Raw genomic sequence first — 25,309 nt, forward strand, 5'->3', positions numbered from 1 at the left:
GTCTCTCTAGATTACTCTCTCATCAATATCTATATACTCCCTCCGTCCCACCAGATTCTTTACAGTTTCCTTTTTGGGATGTCCCATCCAATTCTTTACATTCCAAAACTTACCAAAAATAGTCAATGGGTCCCACCACTTCCCAACTTTTCTTCCCTTTTCACACTACTTTTACTCCCTTTTCACACTACTTTTACTCCACTATCTCTCTTTTATTCATTAAAAATTGACGGGTCCCACCACTTCATCCACTTTTCTTCTTCTTTTCCACTACTTTATACATATTTCTTAACCTCCGTGCCCAAACCAAACGTAAAGAATTGGCTGGGACGGAGGGAGTATATAATTAACTTGCATGGCTAGCTAGACAAGATGTAAGCTAACCACTCTCATCTAAAGCCTCATAAACATTAATCATCTTATAAAACATATAAATAACCATCAGCCTGCATGTGTGCAATGGAAACGGTGAAGAGATTAGGGTTCGAAGATCCTGTAGTGATCTTCAGTAAAAGTTCCTGCTGCATCAGCTACACCATCAAGACGCTGATCAGCAGTTTCGGGGCGAATCCCACGATTTACGAGCTCGACGAGGTTGCGAATGGGGAAGAACTGGAGAAGGGGCTTTCGGAACTAGGCCGAAAGCCCCTGGTGCCAACCGTGTTCATCGGAAAGCAGCTGATTGGCGGCTCCAATGAGGTAATGAGTCTGAACGTGAAGGGCAAGCTTAAACCGATGCTCATTGAAGCTAAAGCTATTTGGGTTTAGTATCAGATAACTTAAAATATATGAACAAACGTGATTTAGCTACTAATTACTTTGTTTACCAAGAGATAATGGCTGCAGCACTAGCTAGTCAATGAAATATACGTACATGTAGTCTTGTTGATAAATATGATATTATAAATAAGCAATGTCAAACTGCGGAGAGAGACGTTTTAAAGCAGTTTGAACGGTGTCGGCTTTTAATTAGTTGCAAAGACGAGAAAAGACTATAATATTCTACCATATTGTATTATTGTTAAAGCCTGCGATTGCAATTTGCAATTACTTTAATAATGTTATCTTTTGTAAGGAAATTAAATTGTCCGAAAGAATTCTTTCGAAAATGGAAAGGTTATATATATATATTCGTGAGAACTATTTTTCATTGACCACCTCAGGATGATTGTGTTGGGAGAAACGTTCATTGACGAATGAATGTATAGTCGAACCCCTTGTAATGAGTTTTTCATTAAAGTTTTCATGAAAATAAAGCAAATTAAGGATTTGCTTGTCAGCTTGTGCAGAGATGTTAACCAAGTACGAATTTAGCCGAAGCCCTTGTTGGTAGTACATATCTAAAATGACACTCCTGTCCATCAATTATCAAATTTTCACACGATTATATAGTCAGGAGGTTCCTACATTTATATTTCGTATATAAATTAATTTTGGATTGACTATGTTCTGCCGTATTGAATTTTGTGTAAGCCTGCGACTGCCAGTACTTTAATAATGTTTATCTTTTGATAGGAAATTAAATTGTCCGAAATAAATCTTTCCAAAATGGATAGAATATATATTCGTGAGAACTACTTGTCATTGGCCACTTGGTAGAAACGTTCATTGATGTATGATGTATGAATGTGTATAGTCGAACCCCTTGTGCTAAGTTCCACATCAAAGTTTTGACGAAAGTACAGCAAATTAAGGATTTGGTTTTATAATCAAGTTTAAGATATGAATCTAGCATGTTTTAAAATGACACTCTTGTCCATCAATTATCAAACTTTTCTAGGATTATTAAAAAAAAATTAAATCTCAACGGATTTTTTCAAAATTACATTTGCGTTTGTATGGTTGTTTACATTTGCCTTTTATTTATGATTGTTAGTAGTTGCAGATACAGTTGCAAATTTAGTTTTATGGTTATCAGTAATTGCACATACAATTGCAAATACAACTTCCGTATTGTTACAATTTTTTCCGGAATTAAGATAGTTATTTTACAATATATTTTAATTAAATATTTTTTGCGGAATTAAGATAGTTATTTTACAATATATTTTAATTAAATATTTTTTGGAAGATAATATTTTTACAATATATTTTAGAATATTAATATATTTTTTGTAAAAATTCTTTTAGGCTTGATGTCCATGAAAAAACCGTATATTTTAACGTGTCAACGTCTTCAATATTCATTAATTCATAACGCCAAATTGAGCTTGTTTTTTTGTGCTTAAAAATAAAGGCCGAGAAAACTAACGCAAAAGTTGTGGAGAGGTTTTACTTATTAACTTGTACATTACCACAAATACAGGTAGATAAACGAAACTCGGCTCCTCAGCTTACACGACCTAAGTAAACACATAAAATTACACTTAATACACACTAAAGAGACTCTCGTTCATGAAGCTCATATATAGTAATTCACGGAAAGGCCACGCCTTCCCTCCGTTTAATATCAGTAGTCTCGACGTCGATCTTGAATCCTTTCCCGTGCTGCTTCCAGTAGTCCGCTTGCGGATTGAGCCACTCCGGCTCGGGGAGCTCCACCCTCGAAGTCTTGAGAGCGTCGCTTGACACGTTGTACTTGTCATCCCTCTTCTTTAAAAGCTCGGCCTTCACCATCCCTAAGTTCACCGCTTGCGGCGACATCATCAGTGCTGGTGCCCCCATCGGTAGCCTATCACCTGCAGATGATTAAGCACTCGGATGTTGAAAATGAGTCTTCTTCGAAAACTTGGAATCCAAATACCGAATGAAATATTTCGGACAAAGCCTATTAAGCCGATTTTGGATATTAATATGTCATGTTTAAATAGATATACAAGCAAAACTAATACCTCTATCGGTTTGCCATGTACACCAAAACTTGCCATAGGTCTTGGTAAGATTTTCTAGTTCGGGTTTCATCAACAATTCCGGAACTCGAGGATTCATCCACAGGCCTGACTTGATCTGTACACAATATACATATCATGCTTCAATTATAATCTTTTTATCAAAACAAGTATAAACTTCATAATTAAGCAAACAAAAAAACCTCATAGGCATGTGTGTGCCAGAGCTTCTGCTCATCCGGAGGCAGATTCTCAAAGATCTTATCCGATACTATATACTCCACGCCTGAAATAAAGCAAACACATTAATCACACAAATAAATTAAATTCGTATTTGATGATAACAATATTAACAACTACTTAACCGATGAGACGGCCATGAGAGTCATCGGAATCATAGACAGCACACTGAAGAAAGTCCTCGTTGAGTCGAGTCACATAGTGATGAGTCTCGATCTGGCGACTCATATCATCACTATACAAAGCAAAAGTACAAACATGCTGGCTCATTTCCTTGATGGGCTTCAAAGACTGCATCATCTGTGCACCTTTGTCGAGCATGTGTTGCTCCATCGACATCGGCACTCCCGGCGGTATCTGCTCTTCTCCCGTGCCGGTGCCGATCATTGCTTCCATCTCCATCTCCTGATCAAAATATGGCTAAGTGTGATAATTTTTTATCTGTTTTTCGTTTTGTTTTGTTTTGAGGAGGTATGGATGGTAAGATATATGGATGCTTTTATTTGATTAGAAATGTACACGTGGAGAGCTTGGGATACACGTGTAACTTGGCATGCATGAAACGATGACACGTATGGTTATAACTTCTGGTATCAAAACACGTGTAAGTGCCGCATGTTGTGAGTTGTGACCAGCGTGACAAAAAATGCATTATGTTGTTCTTTTATTTTTATATACTAGCCTATAACCCTGCGAAGCACGGGTGATCATATTTTTTTAATTCTATTATTTATAAGCTTAATATCATTTTATTAGTGTTTTATTATTAATAAAATAAAATTGTATTAAATTTAATTAACCGATTGGTTATATTCATCTATATTATAAATTATTAGTACGAACCGTCAATATTTTTATTTTCCAGCATAGGTAGGGCTAAAGTGTCGATGTGTTAGAGAAATAAATTTTGCATTAGTTGTCTATGGTGACTGTATTTTTATGGTACAACATTTTTGTACCATATCTTGTGTCATACGGGACTGATAGATCAGGTTTAGTGCCGAAGCTTTTATCAAAGCAATACGGGGTGCAATAAGTGGACTGCTTAGTGTTTTAACGTGAAAGGATCGGCCGGAAATTAGTGAATAAACCAACAGATCAAAGTCAATGAGTCTCACCACTTCTCCACTTTTCTTTCCTTTTCACATTACTTTTACTCCACTATCCATTTTTTATATATTAAAAAATCAATGGGTCCCACCACTTCACCCATTTTTCATTTTATTTTCAACTACTTTATACTTATTTCGTAACCTCCGTGCCCAATCCATTTGATAAGAAATGAGAGGACGGAAGGAGTACTGTATATGACATGACATGAGGAACTAAAAGATGCACAAAAGTGTGAGCGATCAAGAATCCGGCACTCACCTGTTTCAGCACTCTCCCTCCTCACTTCAAAAAAAAAAAATCACGTTAATGGAAAAGTATCCGTCAATTTATATAATTATTAATATTTAGATGACGTTCATTATAAATAACAGCTAATCAAACTCAATAACAAGTGCAAGATCTGAGTCGTTTACTCAATATTTTCAAATACAAACTCTTCAACAAAATGCGAAATTAAGTTTTGATTCGAGATTCAATTCGTCGGAACTTGGGGAGTACGGTGACCAGAGGATGTTTCTATATGATTATTGATGTTAGAACATGTTTTTCTTTAATCTTTTATTATTTGATGAATGTTTGTTGTGTGTATTTACATCACAATTGAGGTATGTTATCTTAAACTTTTGAAGATTTACCAATTGTATTGATTTTGCTGGGTTATGTGTTTACAAGTGTTAGATGTAGACGTGAATATTGATAGTATTAAACTCATTTATCTGCTGCTACTTGTTATTTTTTCAATCATTGTTTGATTTGATTAATTTATGATTGGTTTTGTAATCACTTGTTTGTTTCTTTTTTATCAAATTTGTCCAATAAAATGAATGAATATTTTTTTAGTCAAATGTTGATTCATTGGGATAGCTCGTGCGTGTTTCTTAAGTCTAACTTGAATTATTTTTATTCATTTGTAGTTAATCAAAAGTTTCAAATTCTTAAGTTCTGTTTTGGAGATTAAATCGTCTTTATAATATATGAACAATTTATTTATTCAATTTTAATTGCTTTAATTAATTCACTAATTTTGTTTGACCATCTTTGTAATATATGAATATTTTATTTATTCATTTTTAATTGCTACATTTAAATTCATTAATTTTGTTTGACTGTAATAAATTGATATTATGGTGAGATATTATATGTAGTAGTGATTGAATCCTCTAAATTGATTTGATTGATGTCATAAATATTTTTTTAAATGATTTAAATGTTAATTGTGCCTTGATTGAGGCGAATTGTACCATTCATGGGTGGCCATAATTGATGGCGTATATTTTGGCATATAAGAAGCAATCAAATATTTTTTAAATAGTTTAGTGTCTAACCAAAGATCCTTATTTGGTTAGACTTTATTTTATTTTTCAAACTTCAGAAATATAGACACGTACTTCTAAAAATACTTTATTATTGGATATATTATCCTTTATAATTTTTATTTTTTATTTATATGATTTTGTATATGAACTTATGTTCTTTTTTCGTGTGTTTTTTGCAGGATCCTTGGAAGGTGTTAAAGGGGTATTTTCCTATCAGACATTAACGTATTATTATCTAAACGTCCCGAGATATCTTTGCATGTCTTTCGGTTAGATGATAATCTTTTTGAATGAATGAAATCCCTTGTAGCGGCTTATTGTATCTCGAGATACAACTCATCTACGAGTATGTAGTATGTAGACCCTGACAAAAAAAAAAGTCATACAAAGTTGACAGTATAAGATTAGTCCACATATTAAACTGGATAACTCTACTAAAAAACGTCTCTTACCAATAATAATAATATTAAGTGTCTAAATCACTTGCATTATAAGTCTTACATAAAAATGAATTAAAAATAATTTATAAAAGCGATAAAAACCAGTAATATACAATTTTGATGAATCTCTAAGGATTAGCACACAGGACATGTAGCCGACCTTCTTCACGTCAGAGAAGTCCTGCTGAGTAACCAAACACCGAATGTTCTGCTACTAAGCCTCCAACTATAACACTTAATACTGTACACACTGTCTAAAAAAGAGGATAAACAAACCATACCTTAATCAAGTGTGTATATCATGCATACATAGATAGAGAATATACTCAAGGTGAAGAAAAACAGTTCTATCTAAGGTCTTCAAATGTAAGGCAGAGTTAGGACTTAGTAAGCCTCTTGATGTCCTTTTTCTCAAGTTTTTCCCTTGATAAGAATTAGCTTAGCAGGTTCGAAGAAATGAAAAGTTGCACTCTGGCAAAACTAAGCAGTAATATTATGTAAGCCAACTTAAAGGAATTTAGAATAGCATGGCATCACAAATTGAAAAATATAGTCCACAACTCCATGCAACTGATAGTCTTATAGTCATTCAACAATAATCGTGAAGATTCAGTTTTTGTCATTATTGTGAGATCATTATATGAGTCGGTTTTATGCCAGACAGGATGAAACCTCAAAAGGGGAGTTACACACCTTGCTCAAGCTATGCAATGTCTGATTCCCTCTGAAAAACATACCAACAATTTTTTTCGTAAGGGACAAAAATGATGCTCACAAATATAGTCATGTAAATAATTCACTTATGTCTTCCTATATATGCTCAAATATTAGTATAAGCAAAGAACTTGACATGAAAAATAACATAAACGCCAAAATTTAAACCTAAAAAGAATTCACACTTCGTCAAAAAGTTTCTCTGTATCAAGCTTGTAGTCTGAACCCGTGCAATGCACGGGTGGTTATAATATTTGTTATTTCATTGTATGTATTTTATATCTAGCTAATTTTATTATGAAATAAAATTCTGACATGGTTAAATAATTTTTTTATTTAACAGCTGAATAAACTAATTGAATATAGATAGGCCCGTATTTCGGCCCAAGTACCGACCGCCCGACCAATTATTTTATAAATATGTCACCCGTATCCGATGGTAGCAATACACAAAAGAGAACGCTTGGCATAAATGAGTATAAGTGCAAAACTGAACCAAAATCACACTGGCTTATTATCTGTTAGTCGAGGTTCTTTCTCTTTTTCACTTTCCAAATGATTAGCACGAAAGCTTCTTGTTTAAACAGCTAATTGTACTCCTTTTCAGAATTTGAAATAAATTCTTAAAAGTTAGTTGTAAAAGTAGTAAACATGTTGAAATTCCATAGTAGTATATGATAGTGTACATAAGGAGATGTGTTGCCACGGTGACAACACATTTTTTGACATCTTTAGTGGACTTCTGGATATAGTTGTAAGAATTAATTCTAGAATTTGACACAGACATCCAAATTCCCAAAAAATCATAATGTAATTTAAACAATTACTTACTTCTTTAAGAAGGCCAAGAAAGTCTACCCTTCCTCCAGCAAGTTTGTCTTGATTTAGATCATCCATGGTAGGTACTCTATAAATAAGGACAACCTATTTTTTGCTTATGGTTGGCATATTGCAGAAATTTAAATACAGGCTATGTTTCATTTTAAGAAAAAATAGCAACACAGTCTGGTTCCCTAGCATGACAATGTGCTACCTTGGTATAATATTGAAAGAAGAATTTGTTGCCATTCAAGTTAAATCCAGACAGAAATATGAATACCTGGCGCAATGGAACAGAATTACTAAATTCCTTTTCTCTGTCTTCTTCTCCTGGTATATAAGCTAGAACAACCAAATTATCACCAGCAGGTGCAACTCCTGAAACGTAATAGCCGGTTTGAAAAGATGCGACAATATCAACCTTGTTCATATTAGACATTATATGCCTATATGGCCCACTGGTGGTCTTGTTTTGATTTGCTCTTATCAATGCAATCTTCACAGATGTCCCCCAACCAATTACCAGGAGGCTATCATCCTGTATTTGATATAAACAAAGTGAGCAATAACAATTAAGAGACATGATTATGCAATATGGTTTGGAAAACACAAAAGTATAAATCTTAAATCCCTAAAGAAGCTTTAATCCTATAGTCTAACGGCAGCAAACTCTAATCCTATATTATAATGGCAGCAAGCTCTAATCCTATAATATAACGGTAGCAAGCTTTACCTATATTATAGCGGCAGTACTCTCCCCCCCTCCCATCCAATACAGGTGACACCATTACATTAATTCTTTAACTCACCTGCCAAACTAAGTGAGGGAAAAGAATCTCAGGGAAAGGGCTCCCTTGAGGTCTTTCAATAAAAGTTATACGCTGATTGTTAGCGCTATCATAAACTTTAACTCCTGTATCATTAGCCCAAGCAATCAAATTTGTTCTCCATTTAACTGCATGAATAGGACCTTCAGCAGAGTGAAGAATCTGAAAAATAAACAACATTGTTTTCAGGAACCAGATCATTACAAAAAAGAGGTACGTGTTCATATTGTTTAACCAGGCCACACCTGGTCACCGTAGCCAATCCACTTTTTCGTGTTGGATATATAAATGGCCAACTAAGCCACCAGCAACAAATCTTTTAGATGATTTTTTTGCAAAATATGGGTCTACAGCAATAGCCTTCATTGGGCGATAATAATCAAACTTCAGTTTCTCTTCTGTAAAGAGTTTATGATTACTGACCATCATCTGAACAGCTACCAATATATTCGCCCTCTACGTCAAAGCAAAGATCATTGACAGCACCTGCATGTGCAGGGTACTCTTTTACCTGTAGATAAAAAATTAACTTGAAAGAACAACAAATGCAATGTATTCAACTACTCATTTTAACTCTAAAGTTTCATGTATCTGCCATTGGTGTCACCAGATAAATAACATAATTGCTAGTTTGCTACATACAAGTGTTAGGTACAGAATCTAATAACAGAAAACATTAGATGGTGAAGCCGGAACTGTACTCGCACAGACAGTGGTGGATCTAGCAGGGTGATGTGGCATCTAATCTTACTTATAACTAAAACAAAGGACAAGCTATACATGTGTCACTCTCTCATTAAACTTGGACACATGTCATTTTCTCAATTTTTGATGTACACATGGGATCTCTTCCTTTAAAGTTGATGCTTATGTGTCCTTATTTAATTAATATAACCAACTAATATAATCAATAAAAGTCGAATATCTTGTTTAGAGGAGATCAATCTTATAGCAACTTATCTAATATATAGCTTCCTTGATGGTTCAGAAAAAATAGTAGTTTGAAATATAGGATAGAGCCATGTAGTTCCTGAACATAAATATTGCATCACTGAACATGCATACAAATATAAGATGATATGCGCAGTTATTAAGGTTCTGAAATGAATCTACAGTATAGATAATGTCAGAGAACAGTAAGATAGTAGCTACAGATTGGATAATAACATTACAGTTAGACAATTTGCAGAACCATTTATTAAACTAGGTCTCCACAATCTGTTCTTATGAAGTTTTGCACCGTGAACATAGGAATAAAGTCATCTAGCTATATGCAGCAATCTACAAGATTATTCCTTTAATTAGCCATAGTTCCCGTTACTAAATAGGGCCACTAGAATTAACTTAATTATTATCAAATAGTTACATATCAGTATCCAACAGCAGCATTCGAGGAGAACTAAAGTAACTGTCCTCATCAATTAAAACGATATCGTTTTGATTAAAAAAACAACCTTGTCGTTTGTGGCTTCAAAAAGGTATTAATTGGATCCTGTGCAATTATGACCCATACAATAGGAGAGCTACCCGTGGCAGTGCTGAGCTATAAAAAGCGGAAATCGAGTAAGACAAGGCAGACTGTAACATCACTTAACATCATGCATGAACTTGAAGTACTCCAGTTCTGTTCCTACTCCTTGTGCTTTAGGCTTTAGCTAAGGGCACTTAATAAACTAATTAACTAAACTAAACAGATAACCTGAGTACGTAATCAACCATAAGGCGAAAAGGGCCGAGAAGCTCGAAAGCAAGTACTCTGTCATTACAAGAAAAATGGTCGTTAAAAAATAACAGCACAAATACCCTGTAATCAATTACTATGTCAAGTGTCTTTTGTACTTTCGTTTCTAATTGAATTATATCTCTTAATGTTTTCTATTAGACAGTTCTCAAAGTTATTCAGCCTAGCATTTATAAAATATTAAGGTGCATTGCAAAACGAAAGTGGTAGTGCTTGATTTAGGTAGCACCTGCAAAGCACACACGTGTAGAACACTAATTCTATATGCTGAATTCGCCTACGATATAGAGATTCATATAGTTCTTGTTTCTTGCTATGTTTTTAAGCATAAAGCTACTGCGTTATGGAGAACTTGTTTGTTAACAACTCCAAATGCAAATGCCTTGCACATTACAAATCGCTCAACAGTTAATGCATGATTTCCGCTTCACTTCAATAGATAAGACTGGGGGTTTTCATTCGAAAAATACACCAGAGAAAGAGGTGGTTGGTATGTAAACCATTTTAACAATGTTCTGCTACAAATAAATTGCAGTTTAATCAGGGCATGATAAACTTGTATAAAAAATGCTGCATCTCAAACAGATACATAATTATATATCACACTGATTTCATACACTTGGTTGAAAAGATAACTAAAGCAACTTGCACAATTCTAATGATTTTAATTCTGTGATTATTCATTTGATCACAGTGAGTTAATTTTTAAACAACTCTCAGATCAAATACTTTACGTGCATGATTCATTTTTAGTGTTTTCATGGCTTTGAGGCAGCTGAAACTACCAGGAACCAAAGAAACAGAGCTGTGCAAAAATTAAGGGTCTTATCAATATAATAAGTGACTAAAAAACAAAGATCAAATTAATCAATTCTTATAAGCAACTAAAAACAAAGATCAAACTAATCAATCCTTATAAGCAACTAAATTACTGAATTTAAGATAAATAAACAATGGATAACAAAGAGAGCTAGTTAATCAGTAGAGAGACAACTCATATTCATATATATGTATGAAGAACAAGTATATATTCATATTCATATTCTTCTTCGCTCGACTCTTCACCAATACATCAATACTAATCTTTTCTTTTCATCAGGCTTTGTACCCGGCCTCAATCAATCCTTCAATACTTATATTTTGTTTTCAGGTTTCATGTCATTAGGCTTCACTGAATTATGAATCTCCCAGCCACGCAAACAAACGACTCGGCAGAAACGAATACATTCGACTAAAAGAGTGTATTTAGCAGCCAAATAAATAAAATCAGACAGGGCAAAAAATTCATAATCCAAATATTACTTCTATAATCTACTCCTGAATTCTTAAAAACAGAGAAGGAAAAAAAAAGGACCTATACATGTAATTAAACCATCGGGCGAAAAACCCATAACTCGAGTTAAGTGTAAAGTGAAGCAATAATCAGAAGAGAGATAACTTATATTCATATATATATGTATGAAGAACAAACCTTCAGGGGATATGAAGTTCTTGACAGATGGAATGAAAAGCAGCCGAGACGGAGAGGAAGACAGGGCGGTGGTTCGAGCTGTCTCTTTTCTGTAGTATACTATTTGCTTTAGATTGTAAAACCAATGTCCAGCACGAAGAAGAATTCTAACAGGAGCCAGTTTTTAAGTAAGGGTCCTGTTCCCTGACATGTGGTTGTCAGGGAACGTTTATTTGACAACCTACTCCCCAGCCGTTGGATCGACGATCCAACGGCTGGGACAAAAGATTCAGTTTTTAAGTGTCCGCGCTTAAAAACCGCGGACACTAGGTCTTTCCGCGTGATTCTCCCGCGGACACACATGCCTATCCGCGGTTAATAACAGCGGACAACACAGACTGTGAAAACCCTAAGTGTCTACTTCTAAAAAAATATGAAATTATACTCTTTTTTTTTTTTGAATTTATGGATTTAGATGATTATTATGATTAAACTAATTTTGTTTTGAATAAATAACAATTAACTTTATTTTATATTATATGTTTAGAATTCTTTGTTTATATATTTTTAATAGTTAGTAGATTATTATTAAAATTATCATTATTACCTATACATTCTAATCTTAGTATTTTATCATAAATTTAATTGTTATTTTTTTAAATTTTTTTTATTGATTGACTAATTTTTTTGTGAATAGTTAATATATAATTTTTATTCTTGTCACATATTATATATTATAAGTATTATTTATTTTTTGTGTTATATAAAATATATTTAAATTCAATTTATTTAACAAAAATATAAAATGCTACTTAGACAATGTATGTTTTTAGACGTTTATGCTAAATATTTTTGTATTTTCTCGATCCTTCTTGCTTTCTAGCTGCATGGTTTGCTGTTTATATTGTTTTTTTCTTTTACTTTAACAAGCTTGTGTAATGTTGTAAAAGACTTTGTGGTTAGGGTGATATTTATGTACTTAAAGAGAATATATAATAAATATTATTCTCTTTTATGTGGTATATATAACACATAAATATTATTCTCTGTAAAATATATAAATATTATTCTTTTTATTGGATATATATACCACATAAATATCATTCTCTTTTAAATTAATTTAAAACTTAAAACAAGAAAAACGTCTAAAAAATATACATTGTCTAAGTAGCATTTTATATTTTTGTTAAATAAATTAAATTTAGATATATTTTATATAACACAAAAAATAAATAATACTTATAATATATAATATGTGACAAGAATAAAAATTATATATTAACTATTCACAAAAAAATTAGTCAATCAATAAAAAAATTTAAAAAAATAACAATTAAATTTATGATAAAATACTAAGATTAGAATGTATAGGTAATAATGATAATTTTAATAATAATCTACTAACTATTAAAAATATATAAACAAAGAATTCTAAACATATAATATAAAATAAAGTTAATTGTTATTTATTCAAAACAAAATTAGTTTAATCATAATAATCATCTAAATCCATAAATTCAAAAAAAAAAAGAGTATAATTTCATATTTTTTTAGAAGTAGACACTTAGGTTTTCACAGTCTGTGTTGTCCGCTGTTATTAACCGCGGATAGGCATGTGTGTCCGCGGGAGAAACACGCGGAAAGACCTAGTGTCCGCGGTTTTTAAGCGCGGACACTTAAAAACTGAATCTTTTGTCCCAGCCGTTGGATCGTCGATCCAACGGCTGGGGAGTAGGTTGTCAAATAAACGTTCCCTGACAACCACATGTCAGGGAACAGGACCCTTTAAGTAATACTCTCTGTCCCTCTCATTTCTTTACCGTTACTATTTTGGATGTCCCTCTCATTTTTTTACGTTACTAATAATAGTAAATTTTTCTCATCACTATACCCACTATCTTCCCCTACTATCTCATATTTAACCATAAAAACTACTATTACACCCACTACTTTCTTCCACTATGGTGGTTCGAGGTGTCTCTTTTCTGTAGTATACTATTTGCTTTAGATTGTAAAACCAATGTCCAGCACGAAGAAGAATTCTAACAGGAGCCAGTTTTTAAGTAATACTCCCTCTGTCCCTCTCATTTCTTTACCGTTACTATTTTGGATGTCCCTCTCATTTTTTTACGTTACTATAAATAGTAAGTTTTTCTCATCACTATACCCACTATCTTCCCCTACTATCTCATATTTAACCATAAAAACTACTATTACACCCACTACTTTCTTCCACTATCTCAAATCTATTATTAAATATTGATAGGTCCCACCATTTTACCCACTTTTCATCTAACTTTACTCATTTTTCATACATTGTCTTGGTCTCGGTGTCCCCCTCCAATGTAAACAATTGAGGGAGACGGAGGGAGTAGTCCGGTAACAAAAAAAGACGAAAAAAAGGAATAAACCAAAAAACGTGAACAAAAAGTGGGATTACAAATTATACCCATGTTGGCTTATTATAATATAGTATAGATAGTATAGATGATATATGATGCAGTTCAATTTTCATTACGTATATCTTTAGTTTTGTATTTATTTGGTATTTATTTGGTAGTATTTAATTTTGTAACTAGATTAAAAGCTCGCCCAAAGCACCAGCCTTCAATTTAAATCATATTTTAAACGAATCATTTATTTATTTATAATGATTTTGAGTTTCAATTTAATTAGTTTTCTATCTTTTTAGTCCATTTGATTCTTAATTCAAATGCTTAATCGATTAAAGAGTTAAACTATTCTTTCTAAAATAATTTATATTTTTAGAACTATATTGTATTTATATTAAATAAATGAATATATATATATATATATAATAACTTCATTATTTAAATATAATTAATCACATTTGTAATTTTAACATGAACATCTCTCTGTTAAAACTACAATTTGAAAATAACTGAGTACCTTATTAAAAATGATTACCCTACTAATAAACACAAGCATTCATTCTTCTCAATCACTAATTTTAATTATAAATTATGACTTCATCAGCAAACTACTGCTAATTGTATGCAATATTCATAATCACTTGTTTTTATATATACTTCATTCTAACTTTTTTTTAATGAAACTCAAATATCTCACATCGTGATAGCGTCCATGATCTCGGCTTGGACATCATTTTGAGTGGACACAACTAAGCATTCCTGTGATTTTATACTATAATGACATGACTAAAATGTTCCTCAACTTTAAAATTTAATGCATCAATGTTCACCTTTATAATACCATTTTGAGGCATGACACACCTATCAAATTCATCATTACATTACTACACATTTTATCTTACATAACACTCAATTTTTAGCTTAGATAGCGTTTTTAAGCGCTCTCTAAGCCAGCGTTATGTAAGTTCAATCTACTTACAAAGTGCTTGTATAAGTGCTATGGTGGTAGAGTACTTCAATAGCGGTTTCAGAAGTGCTATGGTAGTAAGCGTTATGCAAGTGCAATCTACTTATATAGCGCTTCTCTAAGCGCTATGTTAGTATATACTTCAATAGCGTTTTTGTAAGTGTTATGAAAGTAATTTTTTAATAATTATGTACAACACTTACATAACACTTTATCAAACACTATTGAAGAAAATATCACTTAAATATCATTTTCAAAAGCGCTATTGTAGTTTTACTTTTTTAAATAAATCCTATTATATATATACATAAATTTTGTCAGGTATTCTATTATATATATTATCCATTTAATTATATGCAATTTTCCAAAACTAATCCCTGAATAGAATATATATATATATATATATATATATATATATATATATATATATATATATATATATATATTGAAAATGCCATTACTTTCAAAAATGTACAAATTTCCTAAACCTTAAATATGTCATAGTTTACAAGTCAAATCTTCAAAATATTCTTAATATCCAGCAACTACATACTTCACTTAAATCTAAAACTAATTTAACAATTCGTCCTTGAGATAGCGGTTGTACAAGAACCCGGTCCAATTTCTTTTGAAGCTAAGCATTTTATCAGAAGGATAGGTCTTGAGTCTTGGTGTATAAGTAAACTGCAAAAAGAAATGAAATACACTAATATTGTACGAAATTGTAAATATTAAACTAATAGATAGTAGAAGTGCAAGAAATTCTAAAATTTACTTACATTAACATTGATTTTTGTTTCACCTGTACCTAATATATCCTCTATGAAACATCCAACATAATATCCACAACTGATACCATCACACTGCTTGGGACACTATACAAAAAAATTGAGTAAAATAATCAAAATAAAATCAAATTTAGCCATCATTACAAAAACTGTAAATTATCCAAAGTACCTGGACATTCATCCATTTGAAACTGTTAAATGAAGTCATGGTATATTTCTTTCCACCATTAGTTCGAAACTTAATCATTGCTCTGTAAAATAAGAAATCTATAAATAACACATTACCCCTTCACAAGTATCTTGCATTTTAAATTAATCAAAACACTAAAAAGATGTACTTACGTTTCAATAAATGCTTTAACATTCTTGTAATATGCATTATTTGTCATGGGAGCCGGATCCATAAAATAAATGTACTCTGTTTTTGCATTAATAGCAACCAAGATCCAATGTTTTCTATATATATTTTGAGTTTTAGTTAGAAGCATATTATATAGCATAAAAATATTATATATGTATTGAAAAATAAAACTTACGAGACATTCCAAGGCACGAAGAGTAGGTGGTCTTTGTCCACATATTTTAGCAAACAATTGGCCAAGGATGTATTGGAGCTGTCTACCATGTGAGACACAATATGAGGTGAAATAAAAGAGAACTTGGCTGCCAAATCCGGATTGTTGGATAAATAGACCTCACATAAATACCTTCAATTAAAGAATTATAATTACAACATTGTTAATGAAGCCATGATTATGAGTTTAATGGTCATACCTGATGTAGAAGGTAAGACTAGTTGCACTTAACCATTGGTAATCTAGCACCTCCAAAACATTCTCTTTATTAATATAATCATTCCACGCATCCCTCTCCCAATAATTTCCCATATGAACCACTACATCAGTGACACGATTAAACTTGACAGCAAGACGAACAAAATCCAATACTGCATCATCACAAATATCACCAGGTAGGGGATAACCTAGCTTTCTCGAAGATACACCAACAACCGACTCTCTTGTTTTCTCCTTCACTTTATGTGCAAGCTTATTATTTTCTTTATCATCAATTTTCTTATGTTCCTTTGCATGTTGAACTCTTTCTTTGTTCATATCTTTTTGATGTGTCTATCAAATAGCAAAACAAGTAGATCTTACTCTATCTGATATTGTTTCACTATTGTGCATTAACTCATTATCGACATAATTCTTGAACCAATCAATAAATGTATGATTGTGCTCAACTTCTATCCAATTAGCCCCTTTCTCAGGATGTTCATCACTAATAGATTTCCTATGCAATTCTGCAAAGGGAACAACATCAACGGTGTTATGTAGAACACAAAGGTGCACTCGACGCCATTGTGCACTGTTGATCTCAATTTGTTGACCTCCAGTAACACCTTCACCATCAATCCTACCACTATGACGGTCACTTGGCAAACCAATTGCTTCCACATTTGGGATAAATTCTGACCAAAACTCTATTGCTTCTTCAATTAGATAGCGTTCTGCAATGCAACCCTCTGGTCGAGACCTGTTCATTACATATTCTTTCAAGATTTTCAAATATCGTTCAACTGGATACATCCATCTCACACGAGCTGGACCACACATTCTTGTCTCATAAACAAGGTGCACAGTCAAATGAATCATGATGTCGAAGAACGATGGGGAAAAATACATTTCAACCTCACAAAGTGTCTCAACAATTTGTCGTTGGAGATATGGCAACCTTCTTGGATCAATGACTTTGCTACTCATTGATTTAAAGAACCAACACAACTTTGTGATTGTTTTCCGTACTTTTTCTGGCAAAATGGAACGTATAGCAATTGGAAGCAAATTCTCCATGATAACATGACAATCATGTGATTTCAAGCCCTTTAATTTCATGTCACTCATAGATACAAGACTTTTGATATTTGATGAAAATCCTTCTGGCACCTTGACTGAATGGAGTGTCTGTAGTAATACTCTCTTCTCATCCTTAGAAAGAGTATGAGCTGCAGGAGGTAAATAAGGTTTTTTTCCTGGTTTCTCCTGAGGGGCTAGCTCGGGTCTTATTCCCATCTCCAACATATCCATCCTTGCATTAAGACCATCTTTAGTTTTACCCCGGACACCAAGCATGGTGCCAATTAGGCTGTCAAAAACATTTCTCTGCACATGCATGAGATCGATAAAATGTCTGACATAGAGGTCCTTCCAATAACTCAATTCGAAGAAAATCGAACGCTTCTTCCAGCCCCTAGTAGGAACATCCTTCGCAAATTCTTTACCAAATTGGACGTCTAGGGTTTCAAGCTCTTTAAAAACTTCATCACCTGATAATATAGGAGGAGCACCTCGTTCTTCAACTTCACCATTAAATGCTAATGGCATAGTTCTGTACCGATGGTTTGAGGGTAACCATCGCCTGTGCCCCATATAAACACACTTCTTACAATGTTTCAATCGAATATGACCAGTCTCCTCACCACACAAAGGACATGCATAGTAGCCTTTCACACTATACCCGGAAAGATTGCCATAAGCGGGAAAATCACTTATTGTTCCGAATAACATGGCCTTCAATCTAAACTGGTCTTTTTTGTGTGCATCATATACTTCAATTCCCTCTTCCCATAGTAGCTTCAAGTCCTCGACTAATGGTGCCAAGTATACATCAATGTCGTTACCAGGTTGTATAGGACCTGATATCAAAATTGACATCATCATATATTTGCGCTTCATACAAAGCCACGGTGCTAAGTTATAGATCATTAAAATCACAGGCCATGTACTGTGAGAACTACTTTGAAGACGATGAGGGTTCATTCCATCAGTTGAAAGTGCTAGACGAAGATTCCTTGGTTCTTTCCCAAAATCCTTATATGTATCATCGAATGTCTTCCATTGAGGTGAATCAGCAGGGTGTCTGAACATCCCATATTTCGTTCTACCATCGTGATGCCACGTTAAATTTTTAGCATCTTCAACACTAGCATACAATCGTCTGAGTCTGGGTAATATAGGAAAGTACCACATGACCTTTGCGGGAGAATTGTTGGTCTTATAACGTTTTAATCCGTATTTTGGACATTCATCAAAGGTTGCATACTCTTTTCGATATAAAATACAATCATTAGGACAAGCATGAATCCTTTCATGTACTAATCCAATGGATTTGAGCATCTGTTTAGCCTCATAAGTTCTCCGCGGTAGGACATTGTCATCTGGCAAGAGTTCACTAACAGCTGTGAGCATCTCTGTAAAGAAAACATCAGAAACTTGATGTCCAACTTTTAAGTTGTACAAAGTCAACACAGCTGATAATTTAGAAGCCTTCTTACACCCAGGCCATAATGGTAGCGCAGCATCATCCTTTAGTCTGTCATGCATATCAGGATGATTGCGTAACTCTTCATTGAATACTTCAGGCTTATTTTTTTTATCACCAGAAGTAGTGCCACCAGTGTTTGTAGTCTCATTGGCATCCCCTCTATTTATAAATTGATAATTTGAATTCATGTTACTTGTGTCACTTATTCCATTCTTTTCACCATGATATGTCCAACACGTGTAAGTTCTTTCAATGCCGTGACACATTAAGTGTTCATTTAACTTGTCGAGACCATCAACTTCTACAAAATTTAAACATTTCTGACATGGGCATAAGATGAATCTGGTATCCTTTGCATACTGAGATACATGATTACAAAACTCCTTCACGCCATTCCTATATTCTTTTGACAACCGAGGTGCTTTTATCCAATTTCGATCCATTAAAATAGTAATAAAGTATAACCTGGAAAAGAAAAATAAAGCAGGGAAGAAAATAAAAAAAATAAAATCCTTCTAATACCAGTAAGCAACAATAATATTCACAAAAATAGAGATTAAAACTCTTTTCAATGTACTAACAACATACATATATTGTTTCACAGCCTCTAACATTACCAAACACCTAAGGGGCATCTTGATAACTACTTTAGTTGAAGTTAAAAAAATGAACCAGACTAAGGGAATTATTGGAAAAGGTGAGAAAATCTTAAAAAGGTGTTATTCGGACAGACAATGAGACAGAATGAGAAACAGAGGACTATACAAGGTAATAAAATACATACACAAAAAGCCAAACTCACCAACAATACACCCGCTGTGCCGTGATGATTCTAATATGTTACATTATCACATTGCCATCCACCAATCAAACATTCTAGTTATATTTTTGTAAGTGTATTGTAGTGGACACAACAATAAGAGCACAGATCAATGAACACTATTGAAAGAAAAATCAATTTAATACCTAATTGGAATACCTAAGTAAAGAAATAATACCTATTTTGTGCATTTGGTTCGATTAGAGAGACCAGGATATACCCTAATTTTGATGCTCTGAGTAGAGAGTAATGCAGGGAGACGCCGAGAGAAACTGCAGCATGCTCTGTGTTAGTGTCGCTACGTACGTGTTCATCCTTTAAAAAAAAAACAAACTTACACTTTTAATTAATTGAAATAAAACTATTAATTAGTTAAAAACCCAATCCACACATATATATATATATATATTTATATAAGGTTTTATAAATAAAAATATTTGATGCTAATTTAAAATATAATACTTAGTTAATGCTTTATTATCTTGTATTTAGAAACAAAATTCTTTGATGTTAAATGTATTGTATATTATAATAACATATTTTCATGTAACTTTAGTTTTTATTTATTAATATATAATATTCAAACTCATATTATTTTGATAGTGTATATGTATTTTGTATGTAATATAAATATAATATTTTTTTAAATTTTTAATGTTAGTTAGTTTTGTGATTTATAGAGGTGATCACGACACAACACACTAGATTAACTAAAATGTATATATTCGCTTAAGAAAATTAAAAAAATTGTATAATACAATTTGTGTAAAAAAACCCTAAATTAAGTTATTTTGATTTTATTCTCCAAGATAATATTTTGAGATGGGTTGTGTAAGTTAGTTAAGTAAATAAAAATAAATAACAGAAATTACTTATAATACACTATCTTAAACAGCGTTTCTAAAAACGTTATTGAAGTGTCAATAATTTTATATAAATATTTTAAAATTACTTAGAAAACATTAACTTCCATAGCATTTCACTAAGCGCTATGTAGGCTTGTACTTATAATACAATATCTTAAATAGCGTTTCTAAAAGCGTTATTGAAGTATAAATAATTTTATATAAATATTTTAAAATTAATAATTTTATATAAATATTTTAAAATCACTTAGAAAACATTAACTTCCATAGCATTTCAGTAAGCGCTATCTAGGTTGGTACTTATAATACACTATCTTAAATAGCGTTTCTAAAAACGTTATCGAAGTGCCAATAATTTTAAATAAATATTTTAATATTATTTAAAAATCATTATCTTCCATAGCGTTTATGTAAACCCTATCTAAGTTGATACTTACATAGCGCTTATTTATCATACGTTATGTTTGTTCATTTCTTTTTTTTTTATTTGTATTTTTTATAATGCTTACATAGCGTTTGTGGAAAAAAACGCTATGTAAGTAAATAACTTACATAGCCCATCATAAAAACGTTATCTAAGTAACGTATCTTAAGCACATTTCTGTAGTAGTGTTATGACGTGTACACGGGAGATATCTATACTGGTTCGGATCTTTTTTATTGTTTAATGTAAATCATAATTGAATCAATAACATTGCTCATTAATGATTGCTTAGTTAGACTGCTCTAACTAAAATGCACCATAACATCCATCAAATCAGCACAATATTTCTAATCTCATGCCATTGCACAATTTTATCTAACAAATTTGGAAAGTAAAAACTAAACTCAACACTTTTTCCTCAAATGCATGAACTGTAATATCCCAGATTTTTAATTCAGATTTGATTATTATAGATCCAATTTTTTTAAAATGTTATGGTTGTCCTTAATTGATTATTGTGTGATGGTCTATATTTGTTTCGTGGATTAGTAGATTACGCGTCCTCCTTCTTTCTTTGATTCCGAGGACGGAATCCGTTTAACGAGGGTAGATTGTAATGACCCGGATTTTTAAAATCTATTTATTATTATGAAAGTGATTTTGTTCAAGGAAGGGAATGAGATTTGATATTTTATTCCATTTTAATTAAATCAAAATGTTATATTTAAATTCCGGGTTATTGTGTTATTGGTATATAACTGTTTCTTCAAAAATGAGTTTCATATACTATTTTGAAAAATTCTAAATGATTACTATGTGATTATATTCTCGAGAGTCGGTGTATTTCATTTCTATTTGATCGTTGAGCTGTGTTAATGATTTTCTGTGTAGATTAAAGTGGGGTGTTTCTATTAATTTCAGTAGTGATCCAAAGATCATGAAAATTATATTTTATTAGTTTTTAATTATTTTAAGATTTCTAAAGTTATTTTGGTATTTATCGGGATTATTTTTATCTGTGAGTTTGTTCGTTAATTTGTCAAATTCAGTCTGGAGCCAGCCAGATCAGTGAGGACACGCGTCAAAATTCCTAACACGTGTCCAATTGCTACATTTTCAGTTTATAATTATATTTTTAATTCAAAATATCAATCTCTCCGTTCTCTTCCGTGCGTCTCTCTTTTCTCTCTCTCTTCTCACACAATCTCTCTCTCAGCCTCACTCGCCTCTCCCTTCCCTCTCCTGCCCTCCTCCCCTGTAAGCGCCGCGCCGATCCTCTCTCCGCACCGCCACCGTCCGGCGCCTCCCTTCACCATGTTCAGCTACCACCAGACTCGGCATCTCTTTTCCTCTGGTTTCTATCTCGATTTCCCTGGTTTTTCCCCCTTGTTTCGCTGCTGTGTTGCGTGTATATACGCGTGTATTTTGTGCGTGTAAGAGTGTGTGCAGCGTGTGTATACTGTGTATTCAAGTGTGTGTGTTGGGTGAGTTCGTGTGGGGCCGAGTTGGCCGGGTGTTGATTGCTGGGTTGTGTAAATTATTCGGGTAGCTCGAGTCTTGATATGGATTTCTTAAATACGTGCTCCGTTTATTATTTCGATTATTAGTTTATTTGATTGATTATCGGGTTTAGTTAGTAGTTATAAATTGGGTGTTTGAGTTATTGGATTAATTACAGGTTTGTTTGTGGTTGTTGTGTCGATATGATATCGACTGGTAGTCCGATAAATAGAGAAGGTGCTGCCCGATTTTCAAATAAAATTTAGATTTTTAATTATATGGGAGCGTGTCCTATAATTATCGGACTATTAAGCGACTTTACATAGTTACTGATTTGTGATATTTCTATAAAATCTATAAATAATATTTATGTGATTTGGTAGTAATAGCTGTACTACATAGCATTATTATTGATGTTAATGTGTGAAACGGTGTTTACTTGGTAATTATAGGATGCCGAATATTAATAAATATTAGTATTATTCTTTATTATTATTATTACTTTCACTAGTAGTAATAATAGTAAATAATAATATTAATAATATAAATATGCAATATCTTAAATAGATATAATGCTATGCTTATTTAATTCAACTTGTATATATTTGAATTGAATAGTATCTAAATTGAGTATTATGGTAAGTGGTAAGTAAATGTATGGAAATATGTGATAACTGCTAAGTGCTACGTGTTAAATGTTAGAGTGTTATTCTTGATAGTATAATGTATTAATATTGAATTACTTCCGTTTTAAAGATAAGCTGTTAGTTTCTTTCAATCATTATGTGTTTAATTAGGTGCCGCATGTCTGGGCGGATTATTTATCATTATGTTTTAGGTGCCGCATGTCGGGGCGGGTACTTTTCTTATGTGATTTACTGCATGTCGAGGCAGATATTCTTTATATTAGTATTTTATTTAGTTTAAAGAGCTTGATTTGATTGATTTGAAAACAGGGGGATAGTCCTATTTACGAATAGGTCATGCCGAATTTTCCGTAGAAATATTAACTTAAGTTACGCGTTCTCGTGTTAAATAATATTCTGAGTTGGTTGTAAGTTATAAAACTATAATGTGTGCTACTTGTTATGTGCTATATAATGTGCCATGTATATATATATATATGTATATATATATCGCGAAAGGGTAGAATTATAATAGTCGTTTCGGAAGGATACTAAAGTAGTATCTTTTTGCTTATAATAGGATCGAGCATTGCGAGCGTGATACCAAGAAAAGGCAAGAAAAGGGGAGAGTTGCATAGTGGTTCAGTAGTTACAGATTGTTCGAGACAAATAGAACCAGACGTTAGGGATCAAGATTGAAGTTAGATAAGATTTCGTATCAGGCTTCAGCAACCGCATGAGCGACATAGCAAAGAATCAGGAATAGTTGATGGTGATGTCTTGAGAAAGCAGAATAAGATAAGGATGTTAGCTAAGAGTGTATAAGCTAAGGACCAAAGGCAAGTATTCTCATTCCTCTCTTGTATATTTGAAAGTGCAAGTATTCCTATCTTCACTTATTGTTCAAGTGATATTTTCTTTAAACCCTTATGCAAGTAATTCTATTCTCAACTTGTAATTACTGCAAGTCTTCCTATTCAAACTCAATATTTAGAAGCAAGTGCTCTTTCCTTAAAACTTTTACTTATTGCAAATGCATGACTTAAATACGATTTTGAGTTGGAAAGAGTGACTTATCAAATTGATACACATGGTTTCAAATCTCTATAAATGTTTTTCATAACTCGGTTTAGTTCCTCGGTTGTAAGGCTTATCCGTTGTAAGTATACTTCCTATGGAATAAACCTTTTCTTAAAAATGCAATTCTTTAGAACTGGGAAGTAAAAACTCAGATATAATTGGAGTTGCGTAAGAGGACCGTTATTTGGTAACGGCCCAGCCTATTTGTTTGCGTAAGAGGACCATTGTAAGGCAATGGCCTAACGTTATTTGAAGACCTAGCTAGTCTTCAGTTCCGGAACATGTTATTTCAGGGCAATGCGTAGCCATTGTCCAAGTAACTGTAGACTGATCATCTACGTGACTATTAACGTCCAATATATCTGAATGCTTTGGAAATGATATGTACTTTTGAATTGTTTTGGTTTCAAGTTAAAAGCATGTTGTTTTGTATACTTCCAGTTCAATTACTTTTTCTGCTTTAACTCCTGTTTCTTCAAACCCCTTTCAGATAGTGTTAAAGATGATTCATCTGTCTAGGCTACGCGTAAGAGTAATGCTAGGCAAGGATTTCAAGTGGTTAGTTGTGACTGAATGACCAGGTAAAGTATTCCGGAAGATGTCTGCGAGATTAGTGGTAATTAGGGTTGGCTTAATTTCGATTTAAATGTAAAACAAATTTATTAAATATTATCAGCTACACTGATAAATTAGATAGTGATGTAGTAAGATTTATTAGTTGTGATTTCTGATTTCAATACTATAACCTGTTTGCGATCTTGTTTTAAAGGGGGTGAAATTGAGTTTTAATTTAAATCATTTTTTTATTTTATATCAAGGTTTTGAAATACTTGTTATTACTTTCTCTTAAAGATACAAGTTTTAAATTATTTTTCTTTTAGTGGCTCAAAAATACAGGTTTTAAATTATTTTTATTTACACGTGGCACCAAATCCTGACCCCCGGATTTGAGGGCTGTCACATGAACACCATATCTCTCCGAGAAACTTCAGCAAAAGAATATGAAAATAAACAAATATCTTGTTATCCTTCT

At 32.6% G+C, this 25,309-nt stretch overlaps 4 protein-coding genes and 1 non-coding gene across 13 annotated transcripts; 1 reads left to right on the forward strand and 4 right to left on the reverse strand.

Moving 5' to 3' along the window:
• The first annotated feature begins 360 nt into the window (after positions 1–360).
• LOC108192742 (monothiol glutaredoxin-S6) lies at positions 361–1,027 on the forward strand. The gene has a single exon (XM_017372044.2). It carries the CDS (start codon positions 451–453, stop codon positions 766–768), a length of 318 nt encoding a protein of 105 aa, XP_017227533.1. The 5' UTR covers positions 361–450; the 3' UTR covers positions 769–1,027.
• A 1,306-nt stretch (positions 1,028–2,333) lies between these two features.
• Positions 2,334–3,576, reverse strand: LOC108192333 (oil body-associated protein 2C). Its single transcript, XM_017372046.2, has 4 exons — positions 3,194–3,576; positions 3,032–3,114; positions 2,832–2,946; positions 2,334–2,678 (listed from the first exon to the last, which is right to left on the reverse strand). The coding sequence occupies exons 1-4, from the start codon at positions 3,468–3,470 to the stop codon at positions 2,416–2,418; spliced, it is 738 nt and encodes a 245-aa protein (XP_017227535.1). The 5' UTR covers positions 3,471–3,576; the 3' UTR covers positions 2,334–2,415.
• Positions 3,577–6,005: 2,429 nt separating this feature from the next.
• On the reverse strand, positions 6,006–11,642 carry LOC108192690 (uncharacterized). Of its 9 annotated transcripts, XR_010288689.1 has the most exons (6): positions 11,510–11,524; positions 9,752–9,840; positions 8,543–8,808; positions 8,280–8,459; positions 7,751–8,008; positions 6,006–7,558 (listed from the first exon to the last, which is right to left on the reverse strand). It is a non-coding gene; the product is annotated as an uncharacterized LOC108192690 (transcript). The 9 variants fall into 9 exon arrangements; XR_010288688.1 differs by lacking the exon at positions 9,752–9,840 and having other exon boundaries at positions 11,510–11,642; XR_010288685.1 differs by having other exon boundaries at positions 8,543–10,053; positions 11,510–11,596.
• Positions 11,643–15,418: 3,776 nt separating this feature from the next.
• On the reverse strand, positions 15,419–16,748 carry LOC108192284 (uncharacterized). Its single transcript, XM_064086754.1, has 5 exons — positions 16,411–16,748; positions 16,173–16,343; positions 15,806–15,887; positions 15,628–15,723; positions 15,419–15,532 (listed from the first exon to the last, which is right to left on the reverse strand). Exons 1-5 carry the CDS (start codon positions 16,746–16,748, stop codon positions 15,419–15,421), a joined length of 801 nt encoding a protein of 266 aa, XP_063942824.1.
• Positions 16,749–16,766: 18 nt separating this feature from the next.
• LOC108203237 (uncharacterized) lies at positions 16,767–19,403 on the reverse strand. The gene has a single exon (XM_017372002.2). It carries the CDS (start codon positions 19,401–19,403, stop codon positions 16,767–16,769), a length of 2,637 nt encoding a protein of 878 aa, XP_017227491.2.
• Positions 19,404–25,309: the final 5,906 nt, after the last annotated feature.

Source organism: Daucus carota, chromosome 2, assembly GCF_001625215.2.
Source record: "Daucus carota subsp. sativus chromosome 2, DH1 v3.0, whole genome shotgun sequence".
NCBI lineage: Eukaryota > Viridiplantae > Streptophyta > Magnoliopsida > Apiales > Apiaceae > Daucus > Daucus carota.